At 46.4% G+C, this 24,905-nt stretch overlaps 1 protein-coding gene across 11 annotated transcripts in view; it reads left to right on the top strand.

The window, feature by feature from the left end:
* The window catches only part of GRIP2 (glutamate receptor interacting protein 2), a 250,762-nt gene that overhangs the window by 188,859 nt on the left and 36,998 nt on the right, over positions 1 to 24,905 (top strand). For all 11 annotated transcript variants that reach the window (XR_010441862.1, XM_064724553.1, XM_064724552.1 and 8 more), the window contains exons 2-12: positions 2,453 to 2,533; positions 5,692 to 5,827; positions 6,596 to 6,741; positions 9,524 to 9,610; positions 9,878 to 9,953; positions 10,628 to 10,773; positions 15,828 to 15,975; positions 17,663 to 17,832; positions 21,530 to 21,655; positions 22,313 to 22,465; positions 22,687 to 22,873. Coding sequence is in view for 10 of the 11 variants with exons in the window: in XM_064724553.1 (XP_064580623.1) it covers positions 2,453 to 2,533; positions 5,692 to 5,827; positions 6,596 to 6,741; positions 9,524 to 9,610; positions 9,878 to 9,953; positions 10,628 to 10,773; positions 15,828 to 15,975; positions 17,663 to 17,832; positions 21,530 to 21,655; positions 22,313 to 22,465; positions 22,687 to 22,873 (1,456 nt within the window). In the remaining variant the exon portion in view is untranslated. The remainder of the gene's footprint in view (positions 1 to 2,452; positions 2,534 to 5,691; positions 5,828 to 6,595; positions 6,742 to 9,523; positions 9,611 to 9,877; positions 9,954 to 10,627; positions 10,774 to 15,827; positions 15,976 to 17,662; positions 17,833 to 21,529; positions 21,656 to 22,312; positions 22,466 to 22,686; positions 22,874 to 24,905) is intronic.

A 24,905-nucleotide genomic window follows, 5' to 3' on the forward strand; every position in this document is an offset into this window, starting at 1 on the left:
AACCTGCACAGGATTTAAAAAGAGAGTTACTTTCCCAATTTTAAGGAGAAGAGAGGTTCATGGATTTTCAGTGCTTGGGTTGGTGCTGCAATTTTGGCTGACTGAGCAATCAAGGCTCGTTAGAGCCTCACCCCCAAACTAGTACTATGCTAGGCAGAAGAAATTACTGAGAGCACAAAACAAAGGAGTTCCTTTATTTAAAAAAACAATATAATCCCTTGCACAAACAAAAAAAGAGTTCATAAAAAGTGACTCCATTATTACCAGCTTGAGTGACAGAGCAGGAAATGGGCTGCAAATGAAGAAAGAGCTGTGCACAAGCGGGGATGCTCTGCAGGCAAATGCCAGTTCCCATTTCCGCAGCCTCCTTTCCTGTGCAAACGTTGTAGCCAGATAATAAGAGGAAAAACCCAAACATTTTTCACATAATGCACTGAGTTTGGAAGGGAGGAGCAATAGGAGGAGGGTAGCTGTGGTGCTGGTTATTTGCTGGCTGATGTGGCTGTCAGGAGCAGTGGCACAGGTTGGTGTTGCTAATTGCCGGCAGGGCCTGCAGCTCGGGTCACTGCTCTTGGCCACTTGGCTGCTGCTGGAAGCTGTTGTTAATGCACAGGCAAACTTGTTTCTTGCTCAAAGGGAAGCCAAGGCGTGTTTGCCAACAGCTGTTGGGGTAGGAAGGGCAAGCAGTAGCGAATTGGGGTTTCCTATCAGTGCTGATTGGGGTTGTGATGGGGAAGTGGAGCGCAGAAGGGTGCTGGTGCCTGTCTGCTCTGGGGCGGTGTGTTTATGTGAAACAGATGGTTCTCTGCTTCAGTTTGCCAGCAGATTATGGAGCTGGCTTTGAACCATCTTGTGTGGTTTCCCAGGAATGCAGGGATCCCATCCACAGCAGAACCACGCTGCCTTGAGCACGTTACCTGGGGCAGAGCTGGCAGCAGTGCTCTGCTGTGGAGGGCAGCTGCATGCTGGGGTGGTCCTCGCCATCTGCAGTGGCCTGTGGCACCAAAGGCACACTGATGCTCCAGTGCCAGCAAAAAGTTCCAGCCCTGGGTGGCCCAGGGTATGTTGCAGATGCCTTTTGCACAGTTACCTCCGGTGTTTAAAAAGGAACCTTGTGCTGGCTTTCCTGAGCTTGGAGATTCCTCTTCCAATGTGCTGCTGCATTTGGGAAAGAAATAAAGGGTGGCTGTAGCTGTTGGGAATGTGTGCACAGAGCAGTTGGATTTGTCCTGCTGCTCCCCTGGGAATTGCCACCTTCCTTTATACACCCAAACCATCCCTGTTATCTGACTCTGCAGTTCTGCCAGGGATGAGGTGACTGATAGAGAGAGGAGAAACCAGAATATTAGGAAAAACCTCCTGGTGAGGGAGACTAAGATTTTACACCATCTTTTTTCTGTTTATGGGGAAAGTGGGCTGTCAGCAAACTGAACGTTGGGATTGGGTCTACTCTGTACAAGCCCTTGTCTTGAATGAGGCTGCATTAAATTGATGGAGTGGGACAAAAATTTCTTTGTACCTTAAATGTAACTTATTTAAGGGTTGTGGACAGGAATAAATAGATAAGGTTTTCAGTAACCTGTATTTATTTATACTATCATGTACAGATTCTAAACCTTCACAGCTACTGAAAAATTCAAGAATGTGGTCACTGAGAATGGGAGTTATTTGGTACTATATGGTTACTGGAAATTATTGATTGGAAAAGTGCCAGCTTTTTATGAAATGCCATAAAAATAGACATTTTAGATGGATGGAAATGAGATCTGCAAAAGCATGCTGCCTTCTCTGCAGATAAACTCTGTGATAACACTGTAGCAGTCTTCCAATAGGGCAATACAAAGATATTTAGATGCTTTAAATTTCAGCTTTACTGGACAGTGTATTTACAGTGTATAATGCTATTCTCTCTTCACTCTGACTTTTTTTTCCTTTTAATAATTTAAAAGAGGGTGCTCTCTATATTGTACAGAGGCTGGAACAGTAGCTGGAAAAGGTGACTGAAATAATGGGATCTAAAAGAATAGGCAATTTCACTCAAGTATAGTGATTTAGTGCCCTGTTAGTGTCCTGATGTATGACTGCATTTCCAAAGTTTTTTCACAAGCATAATGACAGGCTTGAAACTTGTGATACAAATGCCCCAGCTTTCTCTATCCTCAGCTGTTCACATAATTACAGGAGTAAGGGAATTTTGTTCTCTCCTATCAGATTAGCTCCAAGAAGAATAAATCAGATAAAGTTACTGCCTTCCTGTTTCCCTCTCTACAAGGTGAGAGTCCACACGGTGCAGTGCAAAGCTGGGGCTGGTAATGTTTTTTCTTGCCTGCAGTCTGTGATGCAGATGGGATTCCAATTTTGGTGTCATCAGGACAACTTCTTAAAGAGCTCTGGTTCAGTTGCTTGTGGCTTTTGGTACTAATTTCAGTTTCTGTGTTTGCTCTGCTCACAGATGATGGCCCTTACTCAAAGGGGAGCAAGGACTCTGGTGGGATGGACGCAGCCCTGGTCTCCAGGAGGCAAAGCATCCCAGGTAAAGGAGGGGATCAGCTCCTGCTCCAAAACATTGGGGCTTCCATTACAGTTTACCTGGATACCCCTGAAATGGGTAAAACCCCTCAAAACACTAATTTTGGTGCTCCTATCAGCAAGGCTTTTGCTGGAAGACAGAAATGGGTGGTGGTAACTGGTCTCAGTGAGTGGTGTGTTACTGGTACAAGCCCTGTCTTGTGTGAGCCTGTTGACAGTAGTTACAAGGGGGCTGGGGAAGGACTTACTCCTGCACTGAACTGACGCTCACAAAGAAGAAAACAGCAGCAAAGAAGAGAGGGAAGAAATGCTGCCATAGCTGAGTTCATCAAGCTCAAGGAGGGAGACTGGCAGTGTCTGGCAAGCTTTGAATTTCCCACATCTGACTAAGTCTGTTTTGATATTTAGTCAGTCACAGCAAATTTTTGTGTGAGATAAACCTTCCCAAGCAGAAACACCCCAGGGGTTGGAGAGGAAGTGAAGAAGTGGTAATTCATTTGCCTCTGCTGGCACTGGGCTTCATGTGCCAGCAGGACTGCAGCAGGTCTGGATGGGCTGCCTTGGCCAACTCATCTCCTTCCTAGGAAAGCCAGGGACTTGGTTTTGACTTCTGGCTGCTAATGACCAGTCACAGGGTTGGTTTAGTGTGTTCTAGGTAATGGGGAGGGAGGGGGCCCTTCTGCTATTGCTTCATCATTCAGCACTTGTTCCAGAGGATATTCTGCATCACACCACTGTAGGGCAGCCCTGATGGGGAGAGGATCACAAGAACCAGTGCATCCAACAACCCCAGCTCAAGGCATCTTAATGGGGAGGGAAAAATTCAGGTGTGCTCTTCCTGTCCTGGGATGCAAAATCCAGTCATATATGCCAGCAGAGGAAATCCAAATCTGCCCATATATGGTGCTTAAAGACTGTCTTGCAGGACTAGATCCTCTACACTTTAAGGACTAGTTCACTTTTCCTGTGTGGGTCTGTGACAGCGGCAGTAGATTTATAGAAGCAGGGGTCAAAATTCCTTATGGCTGACCTTGATTGGTTGATCTCAGGGATCTGCCTTTTTTTGAAGCAGTAATTTCTCCTTGAACCCTTAACAATGGGTAATTGCACTCTGGGAGTCTTCATTTTAAACACTTATCAAAGATCAAAATTAAACCTCGTTGAAAAGCTAATAATCTCCCCTTGTGGCACCATCTGTGTTGATCAGTCATGTCTGTAGTTGAGAGGAAATTTGCAGGATGGTGCTGGATGTTGTTCTTTCCAGCACGGTGGTGAGGCCCCCCAAGGTTCTGGCAGCCCCTGGGCTCCTGGGTTGGTGAATTGAAAATCAACTTACTGCAGTTGGCAAGGGATCAAAACTGAGTTTAAAGAGCAGAAATATTATGGACCTGACATTTTTACAAGGAGCTGCCAGTGCCACATTAAATGGGTGCCCAGCAGTGCCTAAATGCCTGCCAGACTGGAGCTGGATTGCAAAGAGGTCCCCTACTCACGTTAATCAAGTGCACAGATTATTCTTGGAAGTGCTTTGCAAAACAGGTAGTGCATGGCAGGGCTCTAAGTGAGCTGCAATTTCTGGTGTCCTGGTGGCTTTGAACAGGAGCAAAGTGCTGGTGATGAGGCACCACAGTGCCCATAGATCCCGTGTTTTGGATGGATGGAGGAGGCCCTGCACCAGCATGGATCTTCTGTGTCAATATGCTGTTTAAGGGGCCCTGCCTTGCTCTGGAAGTCAGAGTGCAAGAGGTTTCAAATGTTCCCTCTCCAAAGAGAGCATCCCATTTAAGCCTGGTAAGGTTTACTGTGTAAACAAGCACCTGGGCCATTTGCAACATGGAGTTTTTGTCCAGATCTGTGGGGTTGCTGTTTGTTGTATGCTGCCACTGCCCATCACACCCTTCTCCTCACAGCCTTGGAGAAAGGCACCCTGTGTGAGGGTGACTGGTTTCCTCCTGTAAAATCATGGAAGATTTCAGTACACTGAGATAGTGGAGGTGGATGGATAATGCTATGGATTAATTGTGTAAAAGCTTCTGAGAGGAGGCTCTGACAAGGTGTGGATGTTGTCCTATTTGCCCCCCTTTGATCAGAGTGAGGTCATTGCATGCATTATTGCAGAGCTGCCTTTTGCCAAGTCTTTGAAGCTCTTGGTCTTTTCCTTAGGCCAGGATTGATTCTCCTGCTCAGTTACTGCCCTTTCCATGCCAAATCCAAAGCTGGAATGATTTAAGAACTCTGTTTTTGTAAAATCCAGACATGATCTGTGATGAGATCAAAACTAATACAGGGTTGGGCTTATATATGTAGGTGCTGGACTGACAGGAGTGTTGTCTTGGACTAGAAGAGGTAAAATGTGCAGTGCCTGCAGCACCCAGAGAGGCAGAACTGGTGCAGCAGGTGTGGGGTGGGCATCCCCTGGACCTGGTGGCAGGCAGTGCATGGGGAGCAGGTCATGGTGTCAGAGTGACTCCTGTCTTCAATTCCAGCTGCAGATGAGCTGGTAGGAGGGAGTTTGACTTGGACTAGTGCAGATAGGTGAGCAAATTGCTGTGAGTGAAGGTCATGCCTCCCCCTCCACCCCCTGATGATGGCAGGATCTCACCCCTCTCCACATTGTGTTCTGTATGTCCCAGCTATACTGATGTCCCATGATAGTTTTTTAATCACAGTATTTTAGGATCCACCCTGTTTGGTCCATCCAGGCAGCTACTGCAGGTCCACATCTCCTGGGCCTGGCTGCAGGAGCATCCTCCTCCTGTGTAACTGTGACCACCTGACAGCTCTGTTAATGCCCTCCCCACTCTTTATCAAACATAGTTCCTGAGGTGGTCTCCCTGAACCATTGCTGAGCTCCCATCACCCTGGTTTTGAATTTTTCTACTGCCTCCAGCACCTTGAAACACAAGGTTTTTACTCTCTCATAAGCCCATATTGCTTTGCCTTGTCTTCCTTGGTCCTGCCTGCCAGACCTGCATGCAAACATTGCAGTGGGTCTACCAGGACACACTTTTGTTTTACAGCTTAACTTCAAATGAACAGAGGCTTTTTCTTCATGCTAGGTGTTCAAATCTACTTTCCCACTACCTGTAGGAAAAGGGTGTCTTTGGGACTGGGGGAATGTGCCTTCCACTGAGTTGTTTTTCTTTATTCCCAATCTTTCAGAGGAGTTCAGAGGGGTCACAGTTGTGGAGCTGATTAAGAAAGAAGGAAGCACCCTCGGTTTAACCATTTCAGGTGGCACAGACAAAGATGGAAAGCCAAGAGTCTCCAATCTGAGGCCAGGGGGACTGGCTGCAAGGTGAGAAATGGAAATGGGGTGCAGAGAGCACAGCAGGAATGGAGAGGAATAGTTGCATGTTCCAGCTACTGAATGAATAGAGTTATAATTAAAGTAGTTGGCACCCAAGACCCTTTTTTCAAGTGCCCCAGAATGCAAAGTTGTTGCTTCAGGAAGTAGAACATGTTCTATTTTGAGTTATTTCCTATGCTCTGTGCAATTATGCTCTGAAATTTTTTGTAGAGATATTTGTGGTTCTGTGAAATTAGGCAGCCTTGTCAGGAGAGCTGCATGGTACAATACATCTTGATCAAGCTAAGTGGTTTAATATTGTATCTGTTCTGAATACTGAGTGTATAAGTAACATTATTGGCTCAGAAAAGAAATGGGCAAAGAAAGGCTCCAAGAAGCAGGAAAAAGGAAAGAGTAATTGAACAATTTTGCAGAAAACAGGCAAAAGGAAAGATGTTTTCTCTTTCCCTGCTGGATTTTTTCAGACAGCTCTTGGTGTGCTTTTCTTTGACTGATTGCTCTACATGAATGGGAACTGAGCAACAGCAGAGAGGTTGTGAATACATACACTGCAATTGTTGTGTACGTACAGATCTGAGCACTTGCCACCAGGAGAGATAGATGGCTTCAATTCTAGCACTTCCCTCTGATAGCAGACACATGCAATCAGACAGCAGAGATCAGTCCAGCATTGCTGGGCTTGTTCAGAAAGTCCTGCAGTTACCAGCCGGCTGGAGACTTTGTGCTACCACTGCTTTTTATTTTATTTCTTTGCAGGAGTGACCAGCTGAACGTGGGAGATTACATCAAGTCGGTGAATGGCATTAACCTGACCAAGCTGCGGCACGACGAGATCATCAGCCTGCTGAAGAACGTGGGCGAGAGGGTGGTGCTGGAAGTGGAGTACGAGCTCCCTCCGGCCGGTGGGTGCCTCTCAGACAATGCTGCTCTCTCTTCTTGGCTGCCTTTTGTCCTGGGGTGCAGCTGGACTTGCTTGTGCAGAGGTGCCGTGGCCAAGGCAGTGTCCAGGGGCGTTTTGCCGTTGCCTTCCCCTGCTCTTGCGGGCGGTGGAGGCTGCTGAGCTCTGTGCAGTCGGAGCAGAGCACTTTTTCCAGCACAGTGGGTGCCTGCTCATGCACACTGGCAGGGGATGGCTGATTAGCTCTGTCTTGCCTCGGAGTGACTCGACAGCACAGGCCAATCTGCCTCCTGATGCTGCTTCAGCTTCTCATTTTCCCTTTTGGAGTGTGGCTGCAAGAGGTTTAATTCAGTCTTAAACATGTATTACCAGATGCCCTTTTCTGAACCGTGGCAAGTGCTGTTAGTCCTCAGGATTCTTTGAAGTGTTACGTGTTTTTAGAAGGGAAACTGAAGCAATCTGCTTTCCAGCTAAGGGGCTTTGGCAGAAGATGGCAAGCCCAAATAACAGGGTTTATGTCCTGTCATGGGAGACTGTATGCTCTTGCCCCCATTTGTTTTGATGATTGATGTTCCTGGTCAGAACAAATTCCTCGATACAGCTTCTCATCACAGTCTTTCCATTGTGAATACAATCCCCCAGTTATTCCTCATTCATTTACCCAGATCAATCAGACAATGACTGGGCAGAAGAAATAGAACAACTAAAAATAAAATGACAGGAAAAACAAAACTAATGAAATCTAACATTTTGCCCCAGATAGGAAGATATTTTACACTTCAGAGCTTTGCTGTATCTGCTGCCTTTAGATAAAAAGTATTGAATATAGAAATGACAGTGTAAAGCCCAAAAGAATGAAATCTAATCTGGAGTAGATGAATCTGTATCCATCATTCCCCTCTCTTCTGCTCTAAATGTTGGTGAGTTTTTGCATACACGTCTGGTAAAGCCAGCTGTGGCTCAAGTCTTCCATGTCCTCATGCTCCCTGGAGATGACCACTCTTAACCTTTCTCCTTATTCTCTGTGATATTCCTCATGAGGAATCTGATAAACTGAACTTGCCAGCCAAGGAGTGGTGCCAGCTCAATCAATAGCAGCAATGCAAGATGTCCTCAGCTTTAAATGAGCAGGAAAAGCACCGAGATAGTGACTTCTCTCCAGTGAGATTATTGGGGCTGTTTATGAATGGTCCAAACAAAGAAGCGCAGCAAAATACAGGGAATTGTCAATTATTGCCTGATTCCAATTCATTGTGGGCTTTTATCTGCTGTGAGGGTTTGTTATCGCTGTGTATGCTCACCATCCTCCCACCTCTGTCTTTCCCTGAGCAAAGAACAGAAATACAGTGCAATTCAATAACTTGTGCTTGTGGGTTTGACTTTTTCTCCCCAGTCTGTAATTTCCTGCTTTGAAAGGGATCTTGCAAGTCCCAATCTAGTTTTCAGGCTACTGTGTCCTATCATCTCTTTCTTAAATAAACCAAACCCTGTGTTAACACTGGCTTAAGTTTTCCAGCTCCCACTGATCTTATGAGAGGCTGTTGCAGCACTTCATACTTCAATGCTTAGGACAGAAATTGGATGGCTTCTGAACTCATTTGTGGATATTTTATACCCTTTTCTTGGCATTTGAGTATCACCCCTTGGCTGGGAGCCTTGAGCACTCCCTTCTGGAGTATTTCTAGGCTGTGTCCCCGTTAGCTGTGTGTGCACAGCAGTAGGAGCACAGTGGGGACAGTGTTTGGAGGTTTATTTGGCCTCACTGGAGCTGGTCCCCAGGGCTGTTCGCCTGCAGGCAGTACCATGCCTCCATTGCAGGTCTTTTGGGTTAGCTTAAGGGCTGGGCTAAGCCTAATTTGGCTGCAGGTTGCAAGCCCTCAGGGTGCTTGGCAATAAGGATGAGTGTGGTCAGTGAGGACAGTGAGGAGATTTGCTTTGAAACTCCCCTCCTGAGCCAAGGGAAATGGCAGTGTGGATGTGCCTAGGGCACCCTTCTTCTCCAAGTCAAGTTCTTGGTCTTTTTTTCCAGATTATCCTTGTGGCCATTCATGGCACTTGGTTTGAAAATTAGGAGTTTTCAGAGTGGACCAGGCTGAAATGTCACATGCAGTTCTGGGTAGAGAAGACTGAGAAATTTTCCCATATTCACTGCAGTAGTGCAATAAATCATTAGCTAGTAGGGGACATCAAGAGGTGGAAACAATTTCTTTCTTTTTCTCTTTACTTTGTACATTTTGTATTTTGTACAAATAGTACTGTGTATTTAACATAAAAATACTGAATTGCCCCAAGGATCAGTTTAAAGGATTCGCTTAATCTTTTTTAAAATCCAAAATATGAGAGGTAAGGGAAAGAAACCAACGTTATGCATTGAGGATTTGGGGTTTTCATTTTCTTTAAGGTCAGCTGGTGACTTGATTCTTATGCTGCTGCTGGTTTTTTAATAAGTTTCTATCTGTGGCAGAAGCTTTTGAGAAAAGCTGAATGCATTAAAGCCAGTTGATAAACGAGATGGTTTTACTTGAATGTCAGGGTATTAACCAAGACAAATTTGAGGGGAGATGCACAACACTGAGCTGGTGACATCATCCTAAAATCTGATATTGGCTCTGATAAAGGTTCATGTGTCCAGGTTGGGCTCTTTTTGCTTCCAAGCAGGGAAAATAAAATATGGGTTTTGGGCTGGACTTTAATTTCAGTGTTGTTTGGATGAATTTTGATACTGTTTTGCACTGTGGTTGGAAAGGTTTAACTGGGGTAACTGGGTCTTTGTCTCTTCCTTTTAGTGCCAGAAAGCAGTGCTGGCATTATTCCCAAGACCATTGAAGTGTCCCTCTACAAGGAAGGCAACAGCTTTGGCTTTGTGCTGAGAGGTTAGTAGCTTCTCCAGTGAAAAGCAGAAGCAGAGGTGGAAAGTGGGAAAAGTAAGAAGATGAATGACAAAAACCTCAGCTAAGCAGTCAAAGCATGTCCTGGAGAGGATCCCCTGCTGCCTCTAAGGACTGCTGGCTGTCTAATCTAGGGCAGTGATTTTGCTGGCAGGCTGCGTCAGCTGTTGTGTGATAAATGTGTCTTTCTCAGTGCTCTCACTCAGACTTTCAAACCTCTGGTGACTTACGGCTTTCCTGCTTTGATTACAGGGGGAGCCCATGAAGACTGGCACAAGTCCAGGCCGCTGGTGCTCACCTACGTGAGGCCAGGCGGCCCTGCAGACAGGTACTGCACCTCCACATTGCCTTCACAGGACACACGGCAGCTGTCCCTGAATGTGTGCCCTTCCTGTCCTCCTCCTGGTGCCCCCTGAGGCTTCTCATGCTGGTGGTGTGCAGTGCCAGCAGTGTTGTGGTGCCTGTGCTGTGAGGGGAGGTGGGCACAGCACTCCCAAGCTGGCACGGTGCACATGTTGGAGTTAAAGGCAGAAACTGCTCCTGCAGAGGCAGCCCCTTCATTGGCCCTGTGCAGCTGAATTGCTGATGCTGTGTTGGAAAGCAGGAGCCAGTCTATCTATTCTTATGCTCATAATTTAATGTGATGGGCCTGGTACTATAAATAACCCAGACTACTGTCCAAGTAGTGTTCTTCCATCCTACAGGATGAGAGTAATCGGCTTCCTAATATGTGTGTGTATGTACACACACAAATAAAATATGTTCATATATTTACAAATAGATAACACATATATATAGTAAATTTATATATATAGTTATATTTCTATTTCTAAATATAGATATTTTATACATATATATAGATTATTTATATTAGTATAAATAAATACATATGCATACATAAAGAAGGGAATATGTATATAAAGAAGGGAATATGTATACATAAAGAAGAGAATTTATGCATATATATACATAAAGAAGGGAATTGCTTTTGGCTTCTTACAGGGAAGGGTCTTTGAAAATTGGGGACAGGCTGCTGAGTGTGGATGGGATCCCTCTGCACAGCATGACCCACGCTGATGCCCTCAACATCCTGCGGCAGTGCAGCCAGGAGGCACTTTTCCAGATCGAGTATGATGTGACCATCATGGGTAAGGACAAGATGGTTGTGATGGGATTTTTTTCTCTGACTTCCTGGGAAGTATGTGAGACTAGAGACAGTAATTGGGATACTCAGTTTCAGTGGAAAAATTGCTGAGCAATGTGCTGCCAGCATGGATGTAGGGGGTAAAGTTCAACACTGGCTTCGTTAAATGCATTTGAAATGCCCTTCTGCAGGGATGTGTCTTGATAGAAATGATGAGTGGCTTTAGAGGAGAGGGCAAAAGGGGATTTTCTAATGTAGGCAGGGAGGGCACAGGAGAAGTCAGAGCTAAAGGGGCTGGAGTGCTCTGCCAGCACTGCAAATAGCACTATTAAATGTGAGCAGAGGAGTGAGCTGCATGCAGGCAGACTTGCTGTGGCCTTGGTTCTGAATTTTGACCCTGCTTAATTCTGGAGCTTCCTTTTCTAAGAAATGTTATTTCAGATCTTCTTGTGAAATAAATGAGGGGTGATCAAATGCTTGACCCCAAATAAGACAGAATATACTGGAGGGCAGAGGATGAGTATTTCTAAAGAGCATTTTACACAGTTTGAGGGTTTGGTGGGTTGGTGGTTGTTTTTTTTTTGTTTTTCTTTTTTTTTGTTTTTTTTTCTTTTGTTTTGGTTTTTAAATTTAATTTTAAGTTTCAAGCCCTGGGAAAGGGTTTATTATTAGCTACTGTAAAGTCATTTTGAGCTGGCTTTGTGACACACAGCTGTTACTGCAGGGAGCGTTGTTAATGAGTTTAGGGTTACCACAGAATTTGAAGCTGTGTTGGTTCTGGAAGCTTGTTGAGCTGTGTAGTAGGTTGTGATTTTTCATATCCATCTCCAGAGGGGTTTCTGCCTCCCTGGAGCCATGAGCTTAAAACCTGACTTGGAGCAAATATAGACATGAAGGTGATTTGGTGTCTAGGTGTTTCTTCTTGGCTAACTCTCTCACCTAAAACTGGGAGGGTTGAGTGAACTTGGAGGGACAGCAGGGTTTTATGCAGTGGCTCTCCATCCTGTGTTGCTAATCTGTGGACCAGAACTAGGTACTTCTCAAAAATGTAAAACCTGCCCCTTTCTTAGATAATTTTTGCCTTGAGAGTGCTCTCTGCAACCATGTAAAGGAATATATTTGTCCTGCTTTCTCTTAAGGCAAAGTGATACAGAGCATGTTGCTTATAACAATCTCTGCAGAGAGTTTTGCCAGGAAGCAGCTAATAATTGCAGTGGGAGATGAGTACATTCACAACTATTACAGCCCCTGGAAGAGGATGAGGGAAGGGAAGAGCTGGTGCTGAGCATGGTCTGGTGATATTTTCAGCCTAAAGGAAGGAGTCTTAATTCCCATTCTGAAAACCTGGTGAAGGGGCTGGGGACACCATAATGAAGTGGTGATTGTCCTGTTCATCCTCAGGAAAATAGAGATTTTTACATGGTGCTCACTCTCTGCTGCAGCTGTATGTGCTGGGGTGGTGTGGGCTGACCCTTGAGGAGGGAAAGTTGTTTTTCTGCATCTGCCCTTGGTGAGAGCCAGGGTTGCTGTGGGGGAGTGTTGAATCATGGCATTCCCCAGCTGTCTCTGTGGTTTTCCAGCCAAAATTGAGCCCTGGGGATGATCTGCATGGGGCCACCCTGCTCTTGGTGTGAGGGATGTGGCAGCTGCCTGCCATTGCCACGAGCAACCCCTGCCTGCAGGGAGTTCACCAGGGAGGCCAGTGTGGGATGGGACCATGGCAGGCTTTTTGTCAGGTTGGCTAAGATTTCTCAAGGCCACTGAAGGAATTAAAATAATCTGCTATTTCCATTTTAAGTGAGTGCCAATGGACCCTCCAGGGGCAATGGTAAAATCTCTGCCCCTTGCTGATGCCAGATGATCTTTGCAATGAACAGATGCTTTCCCATGGCTGAACTTTATCTTAGGGCCTTTTGTAAAACAGGGGAGAATGCAAAAAAAGAAAAAAAAAAACATAAACCAACAAAAAACCCCAACCAAAAAAAAAAACCACCTAAAAATCCACCTCAAGGTAAACTGACCAGCCAGAAAATGGTATTTGAATAGTTTGTAAATAATCTGTGGCAGTTTGCTGTGTCCTTTTCCTCCTCTCCCTTCCCTTGGCTCCCTCACCCATTCAGTTTTAGGCTGAAGATTTTTAAGCCTGTGTAGCTCTCCTGCTGACAGAGGGATGGTAGTGTCCCACAGGTGGGTGACTTGTCAGTGTCTGCTGAGCAGTGGCAGAGGCTAGAGACTGAAGGGGGGCCCAGGAAGTCAAATGCCTCCATGAGCCTGTAAAGGTGCAGGGGACAAGAGCTGGTGGGCTGTGTCAGGAAGGGGGTAGCTGCCCACTTTGGTTCTTCTAGGAGTTTTTGGTTTATTTTGTTTGCATTTGCAAGGGATGTCCCTTTCCCTTTCCTTCCCCCTTCCCCTTTCCTCTTTTCCCTTTTCCCTTTCCTCTCTCCCATTTCCTTTTTCCCCTTTCCCTTCTTCTCATTTTCCCTTTTCTTTTCCATTTCCCTTCTTCTCATTGTCTATTCCCTCCTCTCTCCCAAAGTGCATTACAGCAGGAAAAATTAATCCCTACCATTACACTTGGCTTATTCCCCAAGCAATTGCACTTTCCAGGCTGGTTACAGGAGCCATTCCTCCTTAGAGAGGTGAGCAAAGCCAAATGAAGTTCAGAAACCTAGTGCAAGAATGAAACCCCCCCTCCACAGTACTTCCTTAAAAAGAAGCTGCTGAGAGAAAGATCTTCTAGAAAACACGTGCCAGGCCCCTGTTTTGAGTGGTGGGGTGATCACCTTTCCCATATCTTCAGCACTGGGATGAGTGAGAACCTGGAGCAGGCTCTGTTCCCCTTGTATCCATCACAATATTGCTGAGTACCCGCAGGTGTATGGGTGTGAGCAGGTGTTGCACAGCCCGTTGTGTCCTCCTGGGAGGCTGTAGCTGTGCATGATGGTGCAGAAACACCTCCTGGTGCCAGTGCAACAATACCAATTGACTCCTTACAGTGAAGTTATTGCATGGCCTTCTCTGCCCTTCCATGTTTTTTTTAAATTAGCTCGAATGTAATAGCTTCATGTTAATCACACCTCACAAATATTGCTGGATTGCTGACTCCTGACCTTTGATTTGAGGCAAATCTTCTCCTAGAATAATTAATAGAGGCTTGGCTGGTATTTCCTCAATAAATGCCTCTATAAAATGGATTTGGAGCAATTCTTGTCTGTGGTGGAGATGAGAATTAAAAGGGACAGTGAGGCAGCCCATGCTGTGTGTGGCAGGAGGAGTGACCATGGGCTGGAGGCGGGGCTATGATTTCCTACAGCCTCACTAATAACCCTGGTCCTGAGGCTCTTTCTTTTGCCAGGTACTGAGACCTCCTTGGGAAGCACTTGGCAAAGCTGAGCAGCTTGGATACTGGGTAAACTGGAGAGGAGGAGTTGTTTTCCTTGCAAAGAAAGGTCCTATGGTCCAGCAGGACCTTTTTATTTTCCTTATCTTCTTCCCTTCAGATGGAGGGACATAAATCCATGTCCTTCTTCAGAGGACATGTGCTGGACATACACAAAAAAATGGCTGCAAAACTGACACATACCTGGTGTTTGCAGTTGGGAGAGATCCTCAGTCTTTTGGTGCTTCCTTTGCTAACAAAAGCTTAGGTGCACCTTCTGCAGCTTTAGCTGAGTGCTTTGTGTATCTTTTGATTAAACTGGGACTGTGCTTTTTACCAGACTTGCTGATCTCCCCAGTGGTCCTTTTCATCAGAGAATAAACAGTGTTTTATGTGAAGCCTGCCTAACCTTTAATGTGGCTCATTGCTTCCTCCCCTGTGAAAAATGGCACTGTGAGTAGACCAGAGCCTGAGCATCCCTTGGCTGATCCCCAAGGGGAATTTCCAAGGTAAATTTCTATCTCCAGAGACTCAGTATCTTGAACAAATCTCAGAAAAGACCTTGCTGCAGCTTAGCTTCCCAGATCTGCATTAAAGTTCCCGTTTATCAGAGAGCAAGAATGAGCCATGCATCAGGTTTGGAGCCAAGTAGCATCAGCATTTTTAGTGGAGCGTATCTTTGGAAGGGAAAAGCCTTACTATGAATAATTAAGGGTTGAGGAGGCATCAGGTGCTCAGAGGGCTCTTCAGGCCTTTCCTTTGAAGTGATGGCTGGGTCTTCATGAGTGCTTTCATGGGGGCTGTCACCTACACATGGGGGTGCTGGTTATTGGATGTCTGATGGTGATAATACATTTGTGAATCCCACCTCTTTGTGATGGCTTTAGGTAACAGAGCTGGAGGGAATTTCTGTCTAATCAGCCAGAAACACAGGCTTTCTTTGTCCTCCCCCTTCCTCAGAAGAGATGGATAGGTTTGGTGCAGGCTTATGCTAACAGGTGCAATTTCGTAGGAGTTTCATAGTCTCACTTACAGCATCTATTAAGCTTATTGCAGAGATGCATCTTTTAAAAATGAGTTGCCCCTGTATCGTCTGATGGGAGAGGAGGCTGTTGTGAGCAGGGGGTTGTCAGTGCTGTGTCTGCTCCCACTGTCACACTGGAGCAGCTCAAACAAGCAGTTGAGGTGGTATTTTGAAGGTAATGCTGAAGCACAGAGGAGTTGGTTGGCTTGTCATCAGCCATGAAACTTCTGAGTACTTCAGATAGTGGGATCCTGTATCCATATGCCTTTTCATTTTAGTTTGTTTGGGAAAAAGCCAATAACAATGATGTCCTTATGATCTTTCTTTTTTGTGCTTATAACACCATTGATGTGACTGTTGCAGAACCATTGAGCAATCTATTCCTCAATATTGCTGTTTAATCCAAAATAAAAAGAGAGTTCTTTCCATGAGTGAATTGTTGTAATACTCTTCATTATCATGTAGATTTTGTGCAGAGACAATTTTTCTTCTTGAGTGTTCTTCTTTGTTAACTCACCATGTGACTTGGACCAGAGATGTCCAAGCTAAATATTTGCTGCTTCACATGGCAAGTCAGCACTGTTGGCCAACCCTTGCATTTAGAGATGGAAATGGCTGTATGACAAGTGTCTTCAGGTGCTCTCTTGTTTTGCAGATACTGTAGCAAATGCTTCTGGTCCTTTACTAGTTGAAATAGCAAAGACTCCAGGGTCCACGCTGGGGATCACGCTGACCACAGCCATGCACCGCAACAAGCAGGTCATTGTCATCGACAAGATCAAGCCAGCCAGCGTGGTGGACAGGTACAGATCTGCACAGGCTCTTCCTAGCTCTGCTTTTCCTTTCTCTGCTGCTTTTTTGTCTCCTTGTTAGTTATAAACTATTCTTCTCAGTCTTGCCTTGAAATCTTCCATGTCCACGTGTTCTTAGCAGTGTTTGTGCTAAAAATATCTGACCCACCAGCAGTGGGCACTCCTCACCACGAGTGCAGGTAACTCAGTGCATGTGAGAGCTGAGCTTTAAAAACCCCAGATCTGACTGTGCTGGAGCTGTGAAATGGCTAAAGCCTGTTAAGGAAGCTTCTGTCTAGAGCCTTTTCCTCCTGGACAAGGCAGGAAATCCTTTACATGGGGATGCACAGACAGGCTGCTGCGCAGCACTAGCTGTGTTCAGCTGTGTTGCTGAGCTGAACTCCTGGCTCCCAGGATGTAACTATATACTGCTGGGTGAGCCCTTAAACATCAGGACTTACAAACTTAAAAGATTTTTTGTGAAGCCACCAGCAACACTGACTCAAAGATGAATATGTTGGTTTTGCACAGCCTGGTTTTTGGTAGCAGGGGGTGCCACAGCAGTGGCTTCTGTGAGAAGCTGCTGGAAGCTTCCACCATGTCCAGCAAAGCCAATCCCTGATGGCTCTGAAGATGGACATGCTGCTGGCCAGGGCTGGGCCAAGTAGAGATGATGGTAACACCTCTGTGATAGCATACTTCAGAAGAAAACCAAAAGGAAGTTTTGTGCGCAGTGTTAATTCCAGCTAAAGAAGAGGAGAACACGTGAGGGAAACAACATGGAGACACCACGGGCAGTGGAGAAGGAGGGGCAGGAGGTGCTGCAGGTGCCAGAGCTGAGATTCCTCTGCAGGCTGTGGTGAGACCATGGTGGGGCAGCTGAGCCTCTGCAGGGGATCCACAGGGATGCAGAGATCCACCCACAGCCCCTGGGGGAGCTGCCCATGCTGGAGTGGGTGGGTGCCTGCAGGAAGCTGTGATCCAGCTGGAGCAGCCTGTCCTTGGAGGACTGCACCCATGGAAGGGTGACCCATGCTGCAGCAGTTTTGGGAGGGCTGTGTGCCCGTCTGGGGAATTCACATTGCAGCAGGTGTAGTAGGACTGCTGTTGTTGAGACTGGAACCGTATTGGAGAAGTTCACTGAGAATTGGCTCTGTGGGAGGGACCCCACAGTCTCACAGGGGAAAAACTCTCCCTGTGCAGTGGAAGAAAACTTTGGGTGATGAACTGACCAAAACCCACACCCCTCACTTCCTGCACTGTCAGGGGAAGAAAAGGTGTTTTAATGGCTCCTACTTGTCATTATTCTCTGATTTTGTTAGTAATGGACTCATTTCGTGCCTTGAAGTTGAGCCTGTTTTAGCCTTGGAGTGTTTTTTCTCAGTCCTTATCTTAACTCATGAACCCTTTGTTTAATGTTTTTTTTCTCTCCTCTGCCCAGCTGTGGAAGGGGAGGGTGAGTGAGTGGCTGTTGTGGGTGCCTGGCATTGGGCCAGTGTTGGAGGAGTTGACAACCATCCTAGCTGGGTAATGCTTGAACCTGAGCTTCAAATTGGAATGAAAAAAAATTATATATGAAAAGAAATGAACAAGAATTTGAACACTAATTTGCAGTTGAATTTTGTGTGTGTTTTCCTTGCTGAAAGGACGTGGATTTTGGCTGTGTGTGTAATTACCTCTCCTGCTGTTCCCTTTGCAGGTGTGGTGCGTTGCACGTTGGTGACCACATTCTCTCCATTGATGGCACAAGCACAGAGCACTGCTCCTTATTAGAGGCAACTCAGCTTTTAGCTGCCACTTCTGAAAATGTCAAGCTGGAGATTTTACCTGTTCACCAAAGCAGGCTGCCTTTGAAGCCTCCAGAAACAGGTGTGTCTTCTGTGCCTACACTGTTGGTCACCCTCAAAACTCACTTTAGGTCCCTACAAGGGGTTCTTGATTTTTAGTGCTGGCAACAGATTCCAAAGAGAGACATCTGTAGAGGGAAAAAATGGATGTTTTGATGAAATGTATGTGATTAGATGATGTTCTTCAAGGATGTGAATAGGAAAAGAGGCAACATCTGAACATCTGTGCTTGAATAGGGAAATTGGAGATGGGAATCCCAGGGTTTTGCAGTGCTGAGTACTGTGCAAGCCACTTCCTTAGTGCCTCAGATAAGAGACTTTGATCAAGAGGGAGGAAAACAACCTTGCTGCTGGCAGATATATTTCCAAGCTCAGTTTTTATTTTCTAATTCCTTTGTAAGGAATTGAAAGGTGAGGCTTTGTAAGGGATGTGTTCAGTAGCTGGACAGGGTCCTGATGAACTGCCAAAGCTGGAATGCAAATGTTCATCTTTCAGACCAGCCTGCTTGAGAGGCAGCTGGGTATGGACAGAGTGAGCCCATCTGTAGCTGCTGGTTTCCACCACCCATACAAAAGAAATGCCAAGGAAGTAAATTCTGGCTGCAGTAAGATCAAGCCCAAAATGCCTGTAAAATGTCATTAGGAATTCACCCTGGTGAGCATTCCTGTTGCCCTGTTAGTTCCTCTCTCCACATGAGAAGCTGTCTCAGGCTCTCCTATAAATTTCCTTGTGACCATGGCCTCAGTATTAGTGTATTTGTTGCAGCTCTTGCCTGCAGTTTTGTTACGCTCTGTACTGGCAGTCTTGTAATTCAGGTGTTTTGGGTGTGACTGTTCAGTACCAGTCCCTTTTCCCACCATTTTCAATCACTTGTCTCTCAGGGACATGCACTTTAATAATATTGATGCACAGTAGCCCTGGGCACATCTGCTGTTTCCACTCTCTTCTAGGGACGTCTGGGGAAAGGAAGAAAATATCTTATGGCCTTCCTTAAACTGATAAAGTGAAACTTAAAACCATCTCCATGTCTAGAAAGAAATTCCTTAAATGTCCAGTCTAAATTGTGCAGAATTGAAGCAGTTTAGCAAAGTGAATGGGTGACTTGACCTTTGTGCCCAAGAAAAAATGGAAAACTATAATCCTTTTTCAACAGCTGTTAAAATGAATTATTCTCCTCCTTCCATTAGTGCCCTGCTCCTAATTTTCTCGAGAATATATGCATTGAGCAGCTGCTCAGGAGAAGGAGGCTCTGTGGAAGGACAGCTTGGTGTGATCAGAGCCTGTTTCCCCAAACCCCATACACAGATCAGTTTGCTGTGGCAGAAATACAGAACACAAACTTAGGACAACAATTGCAACACATGAATATGAAAACTCAGGGATGTAACAATTGTTCCCACTTTGGATTAAACTCTTTAACATGTGAGGGATCATAGAGAAGGATGCTGTGCCAACTCCACAGGCTGCTCTTTCTGAGTTTAGCAAACAAGGAGAGTGAGGAAACACGGACTCTGCAAAAAAACTCTTGTGGTTGGCAAGAGAGTGGTGCCCAGGGAAAGAAGCTGAGGAGAGGATATTTGCAGATCCATCCCTGTTCAGCACTTGCATTACTGAGTCCTTTCAGCCTGTGAATGCATGTGTTCATCATTCTATTTTTTAAAGTAGTTTCTAATGCAATCAGCATCTGGTTGGAGGAGATGGAGAGGGATCTGATGCTGGATCAGCTGCCATGCAAAAATATGACCTAATGCTGAAGCATGGGATTTGTCAAACTGAGTTGGCTTTCTCTGTGGTTCTGGGGGCACTTGGAGAGTTTGTGGGAGGATTATGCCCTGCTCACAGGATCAATGGGGGCAGATGGTGCCCAGGAGCAGTGCTGGGATGGATGGGTTTCCTCAGGCAGGGATGATGTGTGAAAGATTGGGGAAGGCTATTGTAGGGGTTTATTTATAGAATTGTCCAAAATGCCTCCTCTCCCTGAATTTGCTGACAGCTCTTTCAAAGGCACATTTTTTCTGTTGTCAATGTAAGCTAAGAATTAATAGACAAATGGGAGAGTTTTAGTTATTATAAGTGGATTAAATTATTTTGTATATATGCCCATAAGCTCTGTCCCCTATGTTCAAAGTGTATAATTTTATTAAGAACTTTTTGTTTTGTCTAGCTATAGCTATTTTGATTGTTGTTTTTAAAAGCTGCCTGACTCAAAATTTACTTTTGAAAATACACAAAACAGAAACCCCAGAGCTGGAAGTGTATTTTTAAAAGCTTGATAGACTAAGTGCTAAACTCACTAAATGTTTAGCAAAGACTAAATATAATCACTATATTGTCTGGAAAATCTGACCTAAATGATTTAATGCCTGTGATGCACACACAGAAAATGGATTTCTGCTGCTCAAGGCACTAACAGATGACCTTTAGAGGAGAACTCTGGGTGGGCTCAGTAAACTAAGTAAGTCCCTCTCCCAGGTTTGCAGCCTAAGAAGGTTCTGGTAGTGCCAGTGCTGGTGGCATTTCTGCCTGGTCAGAGGCCCCAGAGGCAGAAGGAGATGTCATCCTTCATGGGAAGGTGGTGGCATGTCAGTGCAAGTGTCTGTGGGTTGAAGAACCCTGGAATAATGTGTGGGTGCGGTGATGCTCTGCTGAGGGATGCTCTCCATGTTTGGCTGAAAAAACGTCTGAAATCTTACTTGTTAGCCAGAAATTCCTCTTGGAGGAAAACAGATTCAGGTAACATGGTGCAGAGATTTGGAACAGACCACCTGTTGGACAAGGAAAACCAAACTGACCCTATGCTGCCCAGGGGAGAAAGGAGCATCAGTGAAAACAGACAAGGGACCTGTGCCTGGGCACTGTTTGAGGCGCTTCAGGAGAGACTTGTGGCTTTGTGCCTTGGTGTTGCAAAGCTGCAGTTCCTGGACAGGGATTTTCAAATGATGGATGTCACACTGCAACAGATTCTGCCAGCATGTGCTGGGGTTAGGGTGGAAGTTAAAGCAGTGCTCTGTCCTTGAACAGACTCTGCCATGTTGGTGCTATGCTTTCATTTGCTGTTTGCCACAGCATTGGCATATTTCCTCTGCTGGTGGCCTCCTTAATTTAAGCAGTAGTGGACAAACCCTCCTTTGTTGTGGTGAGCTGGAGGTGGCTCTCTGCTTCTCCTGTCTTTCATCCATGTGTGCATCCCTGTGCAAGTGTAGCTGCTAAACTACTCAATGTTTATGCTAAAGTTAATGCTTAAGCCAAGCAAAGTGCTCACAGCACGTGGGGAAGGCATTGAGCCTTGTCACAGGGAGGGCAGCTCTGGAGCAAGGTGGGAAACAGCACAAGGAGGCTTCCCTGGTGCTGTCAGAGAGTGCTGATGGCCTCTGCAGGAACCTCCTGGCTGGATGGAGCTTCTGCACATCACACAACAGACTGCAAATGGTAATGACATGTGTGCACTGCCAGCACGGCTGAGTCAGGCTGGTGGCACTGGATGCAGAGTTTGTTGTGGGAAAGAGGTGGATTTCTGCCACTTTGCATCAAGTGTCATGAGGTTACATGGGGTTGCATTTTTGCTGCTGATGCTTGACACGGTGTGGTTGGGTCCTGGCTTATTCAGAGTCAGTATAAAGCTCTTTTCTACAATCTCCTGGCTTATGGTTCTTACCTTTTCTTTCTCTCATTTCTCCTTCCTGCCTGTGGCAATTTCTGCTCCCCTGGATGCCATCAGTCAAGGTCCAGAAGAGTGACCACCATCACTGTTGGGACCCCTGTGTCAACTACTGTCACACCCACCACCCTGGACACTGCAAGACACCCACTTGGACCCAGACATCTGGACAGGATTACTGCAAATGTAACCTCAGTGCATGGCATTGCCCTCATCCTGCCCGTGTTCGTTCTTGTTGTGACCCTCCATTTCCTTAATGTTCAGATCCATAGTGTGGTTTGTCACTTGTTTCCTCCTCAGTCATCTAGTTCTGCTTCCAGAGCCCAGTGCTGAGGTGCAAAATCAGTATCTGGAGCCCAGCACACACAGATCTGGTAACTGGGACAAGAGCAGTGTGCTGGGCAGACCCATGCACCCATCCTGTAACCCCACATTCCCATGGTTTCATACAGCAAAAGTTAGTTTCTATGGGATGGGGAAGGTTGTCTCTGATGTTGTATAGGAATGAGATACAGCTCATTCAGCTCAGCCTTAGTGCCATACTGCTTGTTAACAGCAGGATTATGGAAACTTTAAAATCTCTAGATGCACTTCTTGTCAGGAGTGGCCTCTGTGCTGCCCCTCTTCCTTATCTTACTGCCTCATCTTGTGGCAGTAAGAAAAGGAAGAGGACACCTTGCACTGTGTCCAAACTGTTGGAAGCAAACATTCCTTGAGTCTTGCACCCTGGAGCTGGACAGGAGGAGCTGCTCCAAACCCTTGAGTGTTTGGTGACCCTGTTAGTGAGAGAACCACTGCTGCAGCCCCCTGTGCACATCCCTAACACGCTCTGTGTGTCCCCAGCTCTGGTGGCCGCCAACTTCTCATCTCCCACCATGAACGCGCAGGGATTCCCGTGCCAGAACTCCAACACGCTACCTCGCAGCTCCCACCCCATGAGCCCCCGCACCACCATGCTGAGGAGGAGGCAGAAGAAGAAGGAGCACAAGAGCTCATGTAAGAGCAGTCCTGGGCCAGGCTGGGTTGGAGGGGACATGCACACTTGCCTTGCCATCCTTGTTGTCAATGGTTAGCCGGGGTAGAGCCGCTCATCTCAGCACTGTCAGTGCCTCCCTCGCCCTTGGTCACTGTCCCCACCACGGCCAGACCAAGGTCTGGGCCCAGGCTGTTATGTTGACCATGGCTGCCCTGACCTTCTGCCTCTCTCGTCCTCTCAGTGTCGCTGGCCTCCAGCACGGTGGGTCCTGGCGGGCAGATAGTCCACACGGAGACGACAGAGGTGATCCTCAGGGGAGACCCTCTGAATGGCTTCGGACTTCAGCTCCAGGGAGGCATCTTTGCTACGGAAACTCTGTCTTCCCCACCTCTCGTCCGTTTTATTGAGCCTGACAGCCCGGCAGAGAGGTTAGAGACCTTGCCCTTGGATGCTGATGGTGCTGCTACTGAACATTTCATGGTTTGGTTTGTTTTCTCTCCTCAGAGGCTCATTTAGATATTTACTATCATCCTTGTAATATCTCCCATTCTTCACTGGGCATGGTTTACTGTCACTGCCATTTCTGCACTCGTCGGCTGACCGCGGCCTCCCTCGCACCCCAGGTGAACGTCTTGGCACCAGGCTGCGGCTGGTCTGGGAGGAGGAGGAAGGGAGTGTGTGTCTGTGTGAGAGTGCCATTCCCATTCCCTTCCTTTCTTTTTTTTTTTTAATTCCTCTTTGAAAGATAAACCTTTTGTATAGGTGCAAAAAGGGGAAAGGTCTAAACAAGTGGCCCCTGTGAAATGTTTTCTGACTGATTTCGTTGTAGCAGAGCCCAGCTGTATAAACTGGCCATAAAGACAAGGCTTTGAGCCTCAGAGACAGGGCTCTAGTTGAAGAGCAGGTAGGTGCTGTAGTTAATCCCTCCTGCTTTTGGCTGTGTAATGCTAGGGAAAGTGCAGAAGGGAGGAGCAGCATTAACTGCTCTCTGTCCCCCTGAGAACACTGGGAGCAGTGACTCCCCCAGTGTGGAGCCTCAGCCCTAGAGTTCAGCTGCTCCCAATGCTGGATTTAGAGTGCTGCTGGCTGGATTTAGAATCTGCTTCAGTGTCTGTGCACTACAATCTAGGTGTCTTCTGGTAAGGCTTTTGTTACTAAACACGTCAAGTCCTAGCATGGCTTGATCTCTTGAGGGGTTTAAAGGAGAGATGATTTCTTTAGGCTGGAACTTAATGTCCCTGTGCTCATCTCTCTTCCCATCTTTGATTACCACTGTGGTCTGTCCTCCCTAAGGATGCCAAAGGTGCAGCAATGTGGCAGTATTGGTGCCTGCTGCAGAACCTTTCTTGAAGAGATCTCTGATGGCCCCATCAGCATGTGCTGAAGGTTTGGTGCCTCCAAGCCAGCCCAGAAAGGCAGCACATGAGGGAATTGTAGACTCATATGGCAGGGAAAGAGTCTGCAAAATGAAATGCAAGTGCTGTGCATTTCATGTGCAAGTCTCTGTGTTGTAGCTTCTCTGGTGAGCCAATGCAGAGGCAAGGTGGAACAGGAGTACCTGGTGTTTGTGTCTGTGGGAGGAGAGCGACAAGGGGCTGGCACAGGAGAGAGAGCTGTCTTGATGCATGTTAAGAGAGAATTTAAAAGCCTGCTATGCCTTTTGTTTGTTTGACTGTTTCCAAACAGGGTTTAAAAATTAAGGTGATGGTTTTATGGGTTTTTTATCTCCTATTGTGGGTGAACTTGGTTCATGTTGCGAAGCACCAAATTCCTTTTATAAATCAGGCAGCAACAAAGCCTGCTGTCCCAGGGGACGAGGGAGATGTGCTGAAATCTGCCTGGCTTTGCTTTATCCTCTTGCCAAGCCTGGAGGAAAAGCAGTGAGTGGCAGGGCAGCCTTGGCTGGCTCTGATGTGTGACAGCCGCCGCTTGCCCCGCGCTGCCCGCCCGGCAGCGTTCACGCTCCTCTGGCTGCTGCTTCCTGGAGACTGGGAGCAATCCTCTCTGCATTTGCAGCCTGGATTTGATTTGGGGATTAAATCTCTGCTGTGCATTTCATTCTTTCCTAAATCATACTGCTCTTCCTAGCTGGCAGGAAAATGCTGTCTTTCCTCCCCATCTTGAAGTGATAAGTGCACTGGGTTTGCAGTGAAGTGAAAAAGGCAGTTTTATGTTTTTATTTCATTTTTTGTTTCTTGCTGTTTTACAAAGCTCTTTGCTCCATCATTCAAGATACGTTATTCCCTCCTCTTCAGAGGTTCTGCTGTAGCTGCAACCCAAGATATTAGAGCCCTTTTCATCCCCTATACCAGGCTGGGTTCCCAGCTGAGGCTGGGCTGTGCTCTTTCTTGTGCTGCAGTTTTTGTTCTTTGCCAAAAAGGTGAGCTCTGGGGATATAGGGGTCAGGTTTAGCATCCTGGATCTGACCTGGATGTTCACACACTCTGCAAAATCTGTGGA

This window comes from Zonotrichia leucophrys, chromosome 12 (assembly GCF_028769735.1).
Source record: "Zonotrichia leucophrys gambelii isolate GWCS_2022_RI chromosome 12, RI_Zleu_2.0, whole genome shotgun sequence".
Classification (NCBI taxonomy): Eukaryota; Metazoa; Chordata; class Aves; order Passeriformes; family Passerellidae; genus Zonotrichia; species Zonotrichia leucophrys.